The sequence below is a fragment of the Notothenia coriiceps genome, unplaced genomic scaffold (genome assembly GCF_000735185.1).
Source record: "Notothenia coriiceps isolate Sejong01 unplaced genomic scaffold, NC01 NC01_scaffold00036551, whole genome shotgun sequence".
NCBI classification, from domain to species: Eukaryota; Metazoa; Chordata; class Actinopteri; order Perciformes; family Nototheniidae; genus Notothenia; species Notothenia coriiceps.
In genome coordinates, this window is record NW_011369252.1 from 67,169 (window position 1) to 84,181 (window position 17,013).

A 17,013-nucleotide genomic window follows, 5' to 3' on the forward strand; every position below is an offset into this window, starting at 1 on the left:
CTGGTGCAATTCTTATATTATTATTTAAAACTGTGACTCATACTAGATGTTTCGGGGATGACAGATGTGTGCAAACTTATTTGTTTCATCTTATTTGAGCTTTGATAAGCTTCAGTCTGACAGTCTGGGCTTCTTCTGTGTCTCTCAGCTGGACTTCTCATTCAGCAGATCCCACCACATAGCAGCCCATGTCAGTCTCCATCACTCTCTAAGTGCCAGGGTTAAGCACTTTTATATATTTTGATTGTAAAATATTTTTTTTTGCGAGACAAGATACGTTTTTTCGCAAGCTTTCAATGACCACCCTCACCAAAACAGCAGCAATTGACCACTGTTTTTCGCTGGTGATGTTAAAAACGGACGACACAACGCCAAGCATTTCGGTTTAGTAGTAAATTGACTCTCGCTGAAAGCCACGCGAGAGTGGTGCGTCTTCTCGCCCTCGTCACCTGGAAACCACAGGAGCCCACGTGACACTACGACAGGTGACCCCGGACACGCGCCATGGATGATTCTGGGATCATCCGAAGACGGAGGCTGCAGGTGAGAACTTCTTAACCTTATTTGTCACCATATTGTTTTGTTTGAATGTTGTACATAAGCAACATGTATTAATTCCGAATAAGTGCAAGTGTTGACTATTTTGACACTTAGCTATTATTATTGTTATTGTTGAATATCTTGCAAAATCATGATATTTCATTACTTTAAAACCGTCCAGCTCATTGATGTGCAAGATTGTCCACATGTGCACTAGTTACTGTTTGGAAAAATCTTAACACATCTTTGACAGTGAACAAACACAATTTGTAAAGGCAAAACAAATAAGTGCAGTGATTGAAATAGCTGCTAAATAACAGATTTGGATTCAGAATAATATGTATTTACCCTATAGTATATGCTCAGCTACATTACAAGTAAGAAACTGGCAGGTTTAAAGCCACTCCAGAGGAGGACATACCATATACAGTCTCTAGCAAGGTGTAATTGAGAATGAGGTTAACTTTGTGTTTTATTGCTCTTTCTATGAGGACATAAGATATGTGATTTACTAAAACGACCCCTTTTTATGTGGATTTATTTTGGCTCTCGGACTGTAATGGCTTGTGTTGTCCTTCAAAAAGGGACTGTCTTTGTAGAAGATATTATCTGCAGTGCTTGGGAGAGAAGGTAGAAGGTTTTGTCCAACGCCAAGTGGTAAAATATGTCGCAATCTTGAAATGGAATGACATTTTTGAGCACTTTACTGAGCTGTATTTTTGGTTGTTAACCCGGTTTGGCACTTTAGTCGCATTAAATACAAATATAGAAAATCATCATCATCATCATCATCCACTATAAAAACAGTGATGAGTCTGAGCTGCTGAAAGAGACTGAGTAGTAGATTATGTTGTTATTTTTGGATGATGAAGCTAGTCACTTAGCACATATCTTGTACATAATGACAGACACGGGAAGGCGCTGGTTAAAGCTTCCCCAAGGCTTTCCTCTGTGCGGTTGGCGCTTGCATGAAATTAATCAAGTGAGGCAGGCAAAGCTTACTATGCAGGGCCATTGTCTGTCTGCCAGTGCTTTCCTGGTGAATTAATTTAGAGTAAAAGTACTCAGCTGCACATTGTGCCAAGATATTCTGCTCTTGAAGATTGCTCTTCATTTATAAAATATAGAACAGCAACGTCAGAAGATTTCCTCCACAAATGTTGTTTTTCAGCTGGGAAAACATAGCAGTGACACCGCCGGTATCAGAGTTAACTCCGCAAGTGCCATACCATCCTGTTGTAAGGCCTAGTGGATTAATAATCATAATAAATTATATTTCTATAGCGCTTTTCTTGAACCCAAAGACTCTTTAAGACGGATTAAGCAGAAACTAACATTGAGGTCTGTGTTTGATTAAGTAAGTAAATGAAGATTTTATTCTTAGTAAAAATCTGTTATCTCTACCTGCTGGTTGTTGAAGATTTCCTGTGAACTGTATCTTGGTGAGATTTAGACTGAGGCTTTTGATAATGGTTTCTGGTAAAGTGCAGAAAGAGAAACGGAAGAAAGATCAAAGATTGTAAAATGCCCATACTGTACATACTTCCTAAAAACCCAACTGACCTATTCAAAATTATTTATTGTATGACCATCTGTCTTAAAACCAGCAGTATTCAGTTACATTCAAGGACAATTAAGAAATATTTAGTATGAAAATATAACTTAACTTTTAAAGAAGTAAAACCATTGCATTTTACAAATGTTAATATACAGATAACTTTACCAACCGTACCTTACCAAATTGTTGCCAGATAAAGGAGTAAATCGTTAATGTGTCATTTTTGCTTGTTAAAATGCCTGTATCAAGGAATAGTTTTAGTTTGAATATTAAATAAGCTTATTTTGAGAAGTTGTGTAGAGGAGTTGATTTCTTCAATACACAAGATTTCTATTATCAGGCAGAACTCTCACTCACTCAGATGATTCATGTATCATTTGCTTTGTTTACATAAAAAGAAGAAATAAAAGAAAAATCCAGTTAGGAAACAGTCTTTCTGGCAGAGTTTGGTGTATGGATGAGAAGACATTGAGTCACTTTGCTCCTTTTGATTTACATATTTCTCACAAGTTAGTTGAAGTTGAAATTTAAACATGAACCCTGTCAGTGGAAATGAAAACAAACACACACACCATAGATGGACTTTGTTTCCGACTTAATCAGGAACAAACTGATAGTCATACAGCAAACATTCACTTACAAGATTACCGGTGAGTCAAACTTTTGATTTGAGTCAGAGTGCATAATAAGGTCTGTGCTCATGCAGTGGCTACACTAAGCATATTGTGAGTGTGTGGGTGTGTTTGTACATAACTTTCATGCCTACACGTACATATCAAATTGACTCCCACCCTCTCCCCCTACTCTCCATTTCCATTGAAGTGGCCGATATCCATATCTCAGACAGAGGAGGTCTAAATGCTGCGGATGTGGCGCAGTTGTCAGGCCCATTAGCAGAACTAATGGTGGCCTAACAGCACTGTGAGCCCTCAGGGAGGAAGACCGAGCAGCAGGACAGGCTGAAAGGGCCCGGGGGGAAAGGGGGAGGGGGGGGGCAGCATAGACCTGAGGCAGGCAGCAGCTGTGGGCTACAGTAGACCCCATTAAGAGGCTATTACAATATCTGGATCCCTTTTCTGTCTGGATCTACCTTCACACTTGAGGAGGTGTGTGTGTGTGTGTGTGTGTGTGTGTGTGTGTGTGTGTGTGTGTGTGTGTGTGTGTGTGTGTGTGTGTGTGTGTGTGTGTGTGTGTGTGTGTGTGTGTGAGATGTTCGTGTCTCGTAGAGATTACATCACTTTTCATTAATGATTGTGGACACTGAAAAAAAGGGGCTAAAGCTAAGGTAGGGCTTAGTGTCAATCAATATTGAAACCCAATTTGTATCATTGATGAAAATACAATCAGGCCTCTCATTCATTGATTTAACAAACACAGCCACATTGAAATCATATGCATGCATTGTTAACTTAATACAAACTGTAAATACACTTTGAATAGTTAAAAAACGTTGTAAAATATACAGAAATAGGATCTATTTGACTACTAAGGTTCATAACATTTCTTATAAATCTTATGGAGAATCAGTTGCCAACTTCCCGGTACATGACAGTAAAAACACTGTATTGTACATTTTTCCTTAAATGTAGTCATTAAATAATTTTAACGATGTATACCAAGAGGGAAGTTTACAATAGAAAATACAACTTGTCAGCACTCTCCGGTGGACAAACAACATCAAAGAGACACGGTGTCTACATTTCCTTTAACGCATCTGCTTTTTATCTTCGATGACTTTGCCGCAACAGAACACAGTGTCTCCTGAGTTCTTCATATCATAATTGCAGCAGGCTCTAGACGGCTTCGTCGCCTGGACGTAAATGTGTTTGTTTTTGGAGCGCTTGCTGAAACATCCTTCTTCTTGGAAGGACTCACTCTCTTTAATGGCTACTTGCAGTCACTTAGTGTCCTGATTGATTCATCCTGATGTCTTCCTTAATTATTCTTCGTCTCTCTCCATTTGTCTCATCACTTCCACAATACTCTACACTTCTATTTTATTTATTTAGCACTCAGTTTATCCTTCACCTTCAACATCTCCTATTATCAATCCATATATTTCTCTATGTCTCCCTTCTTCCTGACATTCATTTTCACTTTCACCCTCTCTTTCTGGCAGCTCCACATGGCATACCATTGTGAGGGCGTGACATGAGGCTGAATATAAATGACATTACAATAAAGTACATGACTTAACAGATGGTTTTGTCCAGAGAGACTTGCCGTTTCCCAGCCTGCTGTCACCAGATGCTGAATCTCAATCTCAATCTTTATTTATTTATATAGCACATTTAAAACAACCTTCAGTTGACCAAAGTGCTGTACAGGCAACAATATTAAATAACACAATGGGAGTACAATAATAAAACAATAATTAAACATGATAAAAAGCACAATGAATAGAAACATATACAAAAAAACACATACAAATGTAAAAATGTAATGTTCAACTAGTATTGAATGAATAACACACATTTCCTATATCATTCGCATGCTTTTTCAACGCATGTTTTGCATTTAATTTCTCGTTGTGGTAACATAAGGCGCTCAGATAAATTGTTTTGGTGGAAAAAGCGGGAAAGTCCACTGCTAGAGGAGTTTGGGGCGGATGGATAGGTAAAAAAACAAAGGACTTTCACCCAGAAGTTGTTGACTTATTTATGTTGACAACTTAACTTCCGCATGTACAGTAACTACACAATTTTCATTTCCTCAGTTTAACTCAAACTATCAATCAATCAATGTCAATCAATGTTTATTTATATAGCCCAATATCACAAATGTTACATTTGTCTCAGTGCACAGTTTGTACAGAATATCAGTATGACAATACGACACCCTCTGTCCTTAGACCCTCACATCGTACAAGGAAAAACTTCCAGAGAAAACCCCACAGTTTAAAGGGAAAATGGGAGAAACCTCAGGGAGAGCAACAGAGGAGGGATCCCTCTCCCAGGACGGACAGACGTGGAATAGATGCCGTGTGTAAATCAAAGAGATAATACATTTGACAGCGTAGGTAGACCAAATGTTTGGAAATGCATGTGTCTATAATAATAAGATGAATCCATGAGGATGTCAACAATCCTGTGGGAGCCATCAGGGAAGTAGTATGGTGAGAGTCAGGCAGGACCACAGTGACAGGTTCAGCCACGACTCGAATTCCAGGACTCAAATCCAGAACTCAGGATAGAGGATCCAGGACTAAGGATCCAGGACTCCGGATCCAGAACACATGATCCAGGACACAGGATCGCAGCAACAGGATCAGCCACGACTCAGGAACCCGGCGTAGATAGACACCAAAAAGACATTTGGGGAAGCTTGGTTATTCGGAACATGAGAGTACACAGGTACAGACAGACAGAAGGAAGATGTCCCCAGATAAACTACAGTAGGCCTATATCAGCAAAACTAGGGGCTGAATCTAATCAGCCCTAACTATAAGCTTTATCAAAAAGGAAGGTCTTAAGCACACTCTTAAAAACGGATAGGGTGTCTGCCGCCCGGTCAAAAAACTATGATCCTTTCCTAAACCTAACCCATTATGTTGTTTAAATTCATAACCTTGACCACTTGTGGTTATATTTGCTCATTTTTGCTTTATTTGCCACCTAGTTAGAGGGAAATCTTTGGCGAAAGCGTTGATTGGACGTGATGATAGTCATAAGGTCATATATTACTGTTTTCATTACTGCCAAATCATTTTTTTTTTTTAAATCATCACATAGTTCTGGTCTTCCTGCCAAACGCCATTATTTTTTCACATGAAACCTAAGAAAAAGAAACTAAAATGATTAGTGGCTCCACTATATAAGCCTATAACTGCGGGTGAGTGTGTGTCATTGAGATGAATCGTTTTCATCTCAAGTGAAGATGATCCCGACATCTCGAACATTAAGGTGTGTGTGGATTAACTTACACTCACACACATACAAACACAAGTCATACGACATGTCTCACCTCTCTGCCTTAGGATTATGCAGTGCAACACATACACACACACACACACACACACACACACACACACACACACACACACACACACACACACACACACACACACACACACTGCACACACACTATCATCATTTTTCCAATATTTTGTTCTGGGCAGTGTGCCCATTTCCAATATGCTAAGCACAAGGGATAAGAGTGTGATCACTGCAGACGATCCGGCTCTCTTTGCCAAGTCCTGTCACTCACTGCCATGCCCACCGCTTTGTTCTGCCCCACCACGTCCTTCTGATGTCAGTATTATTCAACGAGGCTAGGTTTTGAACTGAGACAGCAAAGTGTAGATCAAAGCAACAGATCTGGGACAGAATATATTTGGGAATAGCTTCAAATATTTGGACTACTCTAACTGGGCCTGAATTATCGTGCCAGACATCTTTAAAGCCGAAAGCTTGAGCCCAACTTATTTGCCAAAACACACACAAATGGACAAAAGTAAGGAAAGAAAAAGCACTTATTTAAGGACTAAACTAGATCTGGTGTAGCAAGAAAGAGAAATAGGTTAAATGTCCTTCAATGAGACATTATTTTTTAGATCTCAGTGTAATGACCATTGATCTCAAAGCTTTTAAGTACAACCATTAGACTGAATAATACACAGCGTGACATTTGCCTCGCAATCTGCTGTCAGTTTTGGCAGTAGAAACAGAACAGAAGCCCAGAGCAGCAGCATATTAACATTCTTCTTTTCTTCGGTTTCCAGTTGGCCTTCGCTTTATCTTTGGGTAAATATAACGCACAAAAAAACCGAACAAAATCATGTGACACCTTCTCTTCACTTTTGAACGTCCCTTTCAGAATGAACTGTATAGCGGCTGAAAGAGAATGATTTGCAGTCACTTGAAGAACAACTTTTTACCATCAGCACATCTTCTTGTCCGATTTTAACGTATTGATCCTTCAGTAAAACAGCAGAAATATGACACTTCCAGTATTAATGACTGTGTGCATGCTTTGTGTGTGTGTGTGGGGAGTATCACACCTTTCTGCTGTTTCCACCTATTTCCCCACAGGCGGATATTGATGCAGTGTGTAGTTAGTGTGAGGTTTGCTGTGTGTGTTGAAGTGTGGGGACACGTCATGACATTCAAGTGTAATCGTTAAATGTGTTTTAATGGTGAACAATCACACATAATGATCATCCAGGCCTGTGATTACTGTTATATTACTACCCTTGGCTTTTCTTTGATCATGTAATTACATTATTGATACTTCATATGCTTCACTTATCCGTCTTTTTCATGTCAGGATCATTTTTCTAAAATGGCCCACTATGACAATTGCTTTCTTTGATAAAATAGAAGTGTATGAATATAAATGTAAATGTAGACACAACCCTTTAGTTTGGGGTTATAGCAACACTGATGTAGGGCCGACATTTTCATCAATGCCTTAAAATGGAATATCATATTTAAACATGAACTTGAACAATATCCAAATTGCATGAGGCACAATATTTGTTATTTACAAAAGATGTTTCAAAATAGCCTTCTGAATGAACTATTGTGGGGCTGTGTAGCTGTATCTGCCCACAAATTATTGTATACACAAATTAATACAATGCCTGAAGAATTAAATATTCATTTGTTTTATGAGGGAACTGTTCACAGATTTGTTGCCCGATTGTGTTCTTTATTGTTTCATGGAAGTCTTAAATCCGGACTTGAATTCTCATGAGAGAAGCGAATCAGACTTGTGTCAAGTAACACTAATCCGCACCATGATTTGGATTATTCTTTGCTCCATGCTAAATCCTTACACAAAGTTTTCAGGAACATTAGGGCCAGTCATTTGTTCTTAATCCTGCTGACAAACATCTTAAAAAGCGACTTCCTTGGTGAAGGTGATGTACAGCTGCGTCACCATTAAAAAGATGACAGTCAGTCCTATTAAACAATATTGTACCTTTTTAGAGATTTGACTGCCTTTCCTTGTACTTTTGTTGCAATCCAAATCCAATGTTATACTGTCTATCCTTGGTGTTGTAATATGCAAGGTTCATTTTCTTTGCCTGTAGCTGAAGTGAAGTGGATATCACTCAGAGTTTTGATAGGTTGTCATGGTCACTCATGAGAAACGAAGAAGAATACTGTTCATAGAAATGCTCGAGTAACCAGTAACATGGCAACAACACGTAGCCGTCTGTCGGACAGTGAGAACGAGAGGGAGCAGGTGTTGGGTTTTATCCATTAGCCATCCCTTTCACCGCACACACACGCACACACACACACACACACACACACACACACACACACACACACACACACACACACACACACACACACACACACACACACACACACACACACACTCTGCGGAGTAACCCTGGCCGAGCTCACTTCCTCTCGATGATGTAACTTGCTCCGTCCCAGAAAGAGCTCCCTATGGGTGATGTCACTCCCATAAAAGAAAAAGTGATCACTCTCTTCATTTAAATAACTAATTGGATATATTGGGAAATACGTTAGTGTGCTCTCTTTAAGAGGTTTGGATTAGAAGATCAATTTCACCTCATGTTTGTATGTTAAATATGAAGCGACAGACAGCCAAAAACAGCTATCCTTCACCCCAAAGATACAAAAATACACCTCTAAAGCTAAGTTATTAAAACATTATATTTGTAGGTTTAGTCTGTCCACAAACAACAATTTTGTAGTTTTATAGGTAGTTATGTAGTCTTATTTGTTTTAGCTTACACTGAGATCGCAAGGCAAACAGCAGATAAGCTACACTTCAACGCGGACAGAACAACTTAATCCAAATGTATTAAGAAAAATGAGCAGCTTATTAACCTCTCTAAAAACACAAATAAAGGTTTAATGTCACGTTTTGATTATACAAATGAGATCCACTAACACTTTAAGCAACCTTTTGAACATTTCGAGCAAGGCTACCTGTTTCTCTTGCTTCGTACTGTATCTTTATGTTAAGCTATCGGCTCCTGGTTTGAGCTCCATACTAAATACACGAGAGTGGTACATATCTTTTCATCTAACTCTCACCAAGAGAAAGGGAATAAGCATATTTCCTACAATATAGACCATTTTATTTAAGTAGTCAGTGCAAAGTAGCATTTGTCATGTCTCTTTGTTCATCTGTTTACTGCTGCTTATACTGACCTTGTTGTCAAGATTGTGGTAGAGATTTCTTCAACAAGCCTTTTATAAAAGTGTTTCTGATGCATAACAATGTGTCTTGCAGTCTTTTCTTCTGCTTGCTGGCTCCCAATAGGTTTGCATTAAGTGCCAGATCTAATGCCTAAGTGCTGGAAAGTAAATCAGCGAGTTTGGGTTGTGAGTTTGTTTTGAGATTGTTTGGAGACGAGAGCTCCAGCTGTCAAGTCATGTTTCATCAGCTCGGCTTTGTTTGGCTTTCGTAATGCTTGTTTACTTATACAAAGACAAAGAGATAGACTGTGAGAGAGAGAGACACATTTCAGGAGGTCTAACAGGATGACATTCTCGTTCTACCGGAAAACCAAATACAGTCTCTTATTTTCCTCTCAAGCTGGTTTATTATCAACCTATCTGACCCTGGTGGGGTTTCTCACTTCCTTTCATTTTCCTCACACGCCTCTGATTCATTAAACCTTCTCTGACTCAAACAAAACAAATAATGATAGCTATTTGAGCAGAGACACTCGGCTGCAGAAAATAGCTCTATAAATAGTGCAGTAGAGGCTGACAAAAGAAACTGATGGCAACCCGATCTTACCTTAGTCGAGTGTTAAGTGGAATCAAATTGGGAATAGATGGGCAACAAGCGCCACACAGATTCCTCCCAGTAGATCCTAATCCCATCAGAGTCCTTGCTGTTGTCCCGATGTCATAAATATAGCAGCAACATGTTTTAAATTGACTTTGGCTCCACTCAACCTGCTGATTCCTCTCTGAGCACTTAGCAGGGATCAGTTTTCAAACTGTGTTTCACTTGCATGAGACAAAGGAATCACAAAACTAGCTATAGCTGTATCCCAGCATGAACTACGGTACTATTTAATTTTAAAACATTTGCTAGTGTTTTAAAACATGCCGTTTGCTTCTTCTTTTGAAATAGTGTGCTAAGGAAAACTCCCAATGATGTCCACAATAAGACCTAATCTGTGTAAAGGGGGCACAAGTGAATATGGCTTTATTTTAAGGGTCATATAAGCAAAACAAATATCTTACCACTTGTTAAAGACAACTGTTAAAGAAATAGTACAGCCTAGTAATACCTGTCATCCTCTGGGTTTCATCTCAATTATACGATCTGATGTTTTGTTGCTTTTTCATAAAGCTTTCCAAAAAATAATCTGTTGCTTCTTGAATATATTTCCTCCGTAATAACTCAAGAAACCTATTTATGCTAAGCCTACGCAGATGTGTAGAGTGTATCAGTACAATGTGTGACCTTGAACGAATTGGATTTATGCACAACCTATCTGTATGCTAAAAGACAACAAAGTGATGTGAAAGCATAAAAACAACATCAGTGAGAAATATGATGAGTTAAAAATAGAAAACGCATATGAAATTAAAAGATTGTTTAGAAGCAAAAACATTTCCTGTTCTTCTTCAGATAATTTATCAGGCATGTGAATCTAATAAGTTCATTTGTTTCAGTATTAACCAATATTATTATTATTATGCCAATTCATAATTTCTAACAGCACCTACAGAACATTTAACCATTATTTCCCACTGTATATATGTCCGGCAGTGGCTCAGTCAGTAGGGGATTGGACATTGCTCCCCGGGCGCTGTGCAATAGCTGCCCACTGCTCCTAGTACTAGACTCCTGGTACTTGGATGGGCTAAAAGCGGAGAACGCATTTCACTGTGTGTGCTGTGTGGTCTGCATGTGTGACCATTCAAGAGGGTTTCATCCCTCCCAATATTATTATTATAAAAAGTGATATCATGTATTTCACTCTTGTAGTGAGGCTAATTCATCTGTTCTTCCCCCTCTTCTCTTCTCTCCTCCTTTCTCTTTCTCACCAGAAGGATCTACCTCTGCCAAGGAAAAGTAGCAGGTAAGTTTGAATTTACACAAGCTTATTTTTCTTTACGTATCTCTGGATAGATATATGTATTGAGATACTGTCCCTTATCTTTGAGTTTACTTGGACTTTCTGAAATGATGTGGACTTCATAGAATTATTTTCCAAAGAGAAATGATGGAAATATAGTTAATTCTCTGAAAAGACAATATCCACATATATGGATTTTTATATTTAAATACACTTAAAGGTGCGATAAAATACCATACAGGACACATTTTTGGTTTACTGCTTTTTCTACATGGTATGGCTACATACTTTCTGAGCTGAAAGACAAACACTAAAGCAAGAAGGAAAACCATCTTTCAGCACTGAATCGGTCAGCTCTGTTAAAGGAAGTGGTGGAGAAACGATGGTATTTTGCCTTCAGACTGCAGCATGTTCCCGCTCTGCGTGAGCCCTTTTCCTCTCAGAGCGTCTCTGTCGGCCCAATCTGTTGCACCAGTGAGCCGTGCGATGAACGTTCAGCAGCAGGAGAGCTGTGCTCTGACCTCAACAACCTGCGGGGGCGTGAGAAGGCTGAGGTTGAGGAGGGAGAATAAAGCAGTACATGATGAGTACATGATGTGTTAGACAAATGAGTTAAGCCAACAACAAGAGAGCAGAAAGTGTATCACTGACTGTGCATACATTATGACAATTATAGTTGATCAAAGATGTCACAATACAATAACCACATGCGTGTATGTACATTGAACGGATAAGCAGTTGCTGTAATCTGGTACTGGCATTAGAGATCCTTTTTTTTGGATTAAACATTTAATGGCTTTATTCTTTGTGTAGTTTTTGGCAATGACGATCTTAAGCTCAAAACTCTACCAATTATACAACAAACTATACTTAAAACATGATAATGAATAAAGAGCTAATACAGTCCAATTCAATAGTGCGAGAGACCTAATGGTGTGAGTAAAATGCAGGAATAAGAACTATACATGAGACACACAATGTGACTGACAGCATTTCTACCGTGTCAAAAGGATTTCTTTAGTTGAAGCAAATGTTAGCTTTTTAAAAATGTTTTTTTTTTAATAAATGTATTGTACAGGCTACAGACACAAAACATGGACATTACAATAACTAAAAGCAAATGTTAGCTTTCAGGAATCTGAAATAGAAACATTTCCAATTTCCAAATTCATCCTGTGCTCTCATTGACAACAAGTTATATTTGAGCCAGTAGCGCACCCCAACATGTAGTTAATGAATCTCTTTAATCCTTTTTAAAGAAGAGTAGAAGATTCCCTTTAGTAATCAGACTTTTCCACCGCTATTGGAGTTTTTGCTCATTTTGCTCATTACATTTTTATAAATTGAGAGAAGAAGACGCTCCTTATGTCTCTGAAACTTTCTTCACTATCAAAGCATTTAGTATTGTTGTCTGTACAAACGGATACATTGAAGAGAGGAACTGCAAGTAGCTCAATCAGCATACTTTTAACAAACTTAAAACCAATATTTGCCAACAAAAACAGGGCTTAAAGTGGACCTATTATGCTATATTTGAAAAATATTTTGTAGGGCCATACCTATACAAAACATGTCTGTGAAGTTTTTTTTTCAAAATACCAAACAGATCACCCATTGTAGCCATGCCTCATACTGCTCCAATCCCTCTTTTGCTGCCCTGTTAGAGAAAGGCGGATTTTGGGTCCTTGGCTTGAAAAAAAAAAAAAGAGGAGGCGGAGCTAATGCCTGATCAGAATTCTACCGGAGATAAAGTTACATTCTGCTGAGATAAAACGCCATCCTGTTTAAACCACATCAAGGATTATTTCTGAAACAGTATGGAGCTCAAATGCTTTTTCTCTTGCGGGTTTATCACAAGGTGAGTTCCTTTTTTTATTTCCTGCTTTTTAAACACAGGTGCTCTCTAGTACAGGTTAGCTCTGAGTGTTAGCGAGGCTTGCTAATGTAAACAAAGACGAGATTACATCCAAAACACGTCAGACATTGTTTCTGATAGCAACTTTCTGTGGGTCTGCCGACGTCACAGCGGATGGACACGTCACAGCGGATGGAAATCTGTATCCGATCGTTGTACCCCCGTTTTTAAAAGATTTGGGTACAGAGGAAAAGAGAAAGGGTTTTAATTTCTGACGCTGCGTGAGTTCCCCGACGCACCGGGGACACATATTTATGTATAAAAGACATCACAGTGCATTTTGCATAATAGGTCCCCTTTAACTTGTAGTCCATTGTTTAAAAGTGTTATTTTGTAGATAAAAGCATTATAATTCTGAGCAGTGAGAAGGAGGAAGAGTCATTTCTTATTTCAGTTCTCATCATCTCTATTGAATTAAATGTTTAATGGAAATTCCTTCAGAATGTCAACAGTGACGCCAGATTTAAACAGGAAGCTTCGTAAAGCAAGATTAGCTTCCTGGAGAAAGAGAAGTCCAGTTGGTGTTTCCACAGAGATGCGACTGAATTAGAAACCTCTGGAGACACTTTCTGGGCCATTTGGAAAACAGTGTGTTCGAATGATCCTGAGAGGTTTGACAAAACTGATTTAAAGTGTCTTAATTTGTGGCACAGCCATGTTAAACTGTTACACCAAAGAAGCAAATGGTGACATTTGAGCAGACAAACTGAGCACAGGCTATCTTTAAATGCAGCTGATTCTCTAAATGTAATGTAATGTAATTAAAGCTCGGTTGGATGCTACTCAATCGGAAGCTGTTGGTACCTGTTCATGTGGATAGTTATGTAAATTGTAATCCCTGTAATGATGCTGTAAGATGTCTTTTTGTTGTTCTGTTTATGTTTTTTTATGTTCCATGTGGAACCTACTCGAGGAGGTCTCCCTTGAAAAAGAGATCAATGATCTCAATGGGATACACCTGGATAAATAAAGGTTTGAATGTATGTGAGAATGTGAATCGCTGTCCGTGGTGCTGAAATGAAACTCACCACTCTTTCTTTTCCTTGCTCAGTGCGTTTGTCACTTTTTACTCCAAATAAATGTTTTATTCAAAATCTGAGGCTTTTGTCTCTGGAAGTGTTTCATTTGCTAAATCTTAATTACTGTTCACTTCTTGACAATATCATCTATTGCAGTGGATTTCCTCATCTACTCTTAAAGTCAGAAAGTAGCTGGCGGCTGCCGCTAAAGGCACTTCGCAACTCAGGCAGAATTTAGAAAAGTGTCTTATGTCGGATGAAAAGGCTGTCTGAAATTGCCTTTGAACATAGAGGGGGGTGTACTTTTCCACAAAATGATTCCACTTTGCCATCATCACTTTGAGTGTGGAAGTTCTTCAAGTGTTCATGAAATTGCTGTAGTCCAGACCAATACTTTTCATCCCGTTTCACTTGGCGTCTTAGTGAGCAGAATAGGAATCATAACTCTCTTATATCTATTCATAAGCTGTTAATGTGCAAGCCGCTCAGGAAGTTGTAAATGTGAAGCATGGATTTCCTTCCCTGTAGTGAGCTGACGTTTTATCCAACATTGATTTTATTACTGTGTGTAGTTGTCTGTTTAATATTCTGCGTGCATGTTACTCTGCAGAGGTTGTGTCTGGCAGCATTGGCCTGAGGATGGCAGCCTAAACATGCATAGGGTATTTAATGTGTGTGTGTGTCCATGTGTTATAACTATGTACTGCCTTAGTTGGGGCGCATGCTTCTGTGTGTGCGGTCAGTAATCTGGTGTGCTGTAAGCGTGTGTGTGTGTCTCTGACTGCTGACACCGAGTGTGTTTTGCTCCTTGAACCCTGACCTCCGAGCAGCAGATGTCACTGCATGACGTGATGAAGGAGACACCGGAGCTGTGGGCTCACGGTCAGCTCTGTCGGCCCCCCCTCTCTGCTGGATTTTCCTGCACACATCCTCCTGTGGGTGGAGCTGGAGTCTTACACTCTGCGCGTAACGAATGGACGTTTATAGCAGAGTGAGAATAGAGTGACCTGAAGGACAAAAAGGTCACCAGATACTGAAATCCTGAGAGGTTAAATAAGCCTCGGAAGAGAGAGAGACCTCACACTAAAATGACACCATGTCATCCATATGATATCATGCTGCCCATCCCTGTCTGTGACCCCCCACTGTGTTTCAATGATATCATCGCCCCCCCCCCTCCTCCTCCTGCTGCCTCCCCTCCTCTACCATGTATATTTTATCCATCCAGACTCCCACATTAGAGACGGCATCCATTATTGAATTACTCCCCTCAGCACTACTGGGCAACTGTCACCCCACGTCAGCTTTAACATTTGGTGGATTTGTTTCAAAGGGAGGGAGGGCGTACTCACGCACACACTCACACAGAAATTAAATGTCTCTTTCAGAGCAGATCCTGATATCTAGGACAAATAGAGGATGCAAGAGTTCATAGGTTTTCATAGGAGAATGTGTGTTATAATGTGCATTTGCAAGGCTGGTGTTTTGACTTTTGTGTTGTCATTAAAACCCAGGGAAATCCCCGAACCAAACGTGAGTTGGACCAACTCACGTTTGGTTCTGACGAGACTTTCCTATATACTAGCCAGCCTTTGGCCACAAGCATGCTCAGCCCTGGACGTAATTATTGAAATACACATCACACATATATACGTTTTTTTCTAGTACCTCGATTGTCCTAAAGCAGCTGGGCTCTTAGCAAAGGACAAGTCTATGCTTTTGTAGACAAAAGATCTGGACGCTGTAGAAGCTGAACGGGTGGAGACGTGTCATCCCCTGCCTTTCCTGTCTCGCTAAGATCAAAGCAGTAATACAAATAAAGACCAACAAGCAGCTATAATGGTATTCTACCAAAAACATAAACCAGTCATGCACTTATTGACATGTTCCTTCAATACCTTTAACTTGGGCGCTGTCGTTTATTGTGTCTATGTCTTACACCCTGGTCTGTAAAATAAAGTAGTCCCAAACAAATGTTCTATTTACCACAGTTTGATTAACATTTGCTCTAAAGTATAATGCCCTGCTGTCTCATTTCAGCTTTTGTTTTCATTACTGGTCAAAGATGTTGGACTTCAGTCGGAGCGAATGGCTTGTTGCGCTTGGAGCCACATACAGCCTGGCTCAGTGGAACCATTGAGAGACAGACTCAAGCATTTCTTTATCTTTTCATGCCATTTATTGACAATAACAAAACATAGAATTGGCCAGCCTCATCCTTTAATAGCTTTCAGGCAACAATGGAGATCACAGAGGGATAAACTCTGGCATGCTCTTTTGTAGGGTAAGGTAATTGTTGACTTTCATATTGTTGTCAATAAGAAATGTAGTGAGTATCCTGTTATCAGAGCCAGCTTAAACACCCCTTTCCCCTCATTCCACCTCCCGTCTTGCATCCATTAGTCGACAGTTTGTTGCTCCATTGTCTCCTCACCTCTGATTGACTTTCTCTCTCTTTCTCTTTCTCTCTCTCTCTCATTCATACCTGCATTGACCCTCCTCCCCTTTCCCTCCTCTCTCTCTCCCTCCCTCTGCCACCCTCCCCCCTCGCCCTGCCTCTCCACACTTCCTGGCTTGGCACGATACCCTTGAGAGCCCCACAATCCTCTCTCCTCCTGACAGGGACGCTCGGCAGCCTGTCCCCTCTCTCCCTCTCTTCTTCTTCGCTCCTCTCTCGCTCTTTCTTTAATCCTCCAGTTGTGACATGGCTGACATTTTCAAATCTCTCTAATCATTTTCTCCGAATCCTTGGACACACTCCTGCACAGCGAGACAGCGGTGTGTGTCTGTGTGTGTGTGTGTGTGTGTGTTTAACTGGCCAGAGGAGGCTGACATGCCGGTGTGGAGCGTAACTGCTGCCTCTTGACTGCCTCTGTTTGTGTGTGTGTGTGTGTGTGTGTGTGTGTGTGTGTGTGTGTGTGTGTGTGTGTGTGTGTGTGTGTGTGTGTGTGTG

At 39.9% G+C, this 17,013-nt stretch overlaps 1 protein-coding gene across 1 annotated transcript in view; it reads left to right on the top strand.

Moving 5' to 3' along the window:
• The first annotated feature begins 424 nt into the window (after positions 1–424).
• Positions 425–17,013, top strand: part of mast1a (microtubule associated serine/threonine kinase 1a) — a 69,760-nt gene continuing 53,171 nt past the window's right edge. Inside the window, exons 1-2 of the mRNA XM_010792783.1 lie at positions 425–543; positions 11,098–11,129. Coding sequence (XP_010791085.1) covers positions 505–543; positions 11,098–11,129 — 71 coding nt within the window. The 5' untranslated portion in view covers positions 425–504. The remainder of the gene's footprint in view (positions 544–11,097; positions 11,130–17,013) is intronic.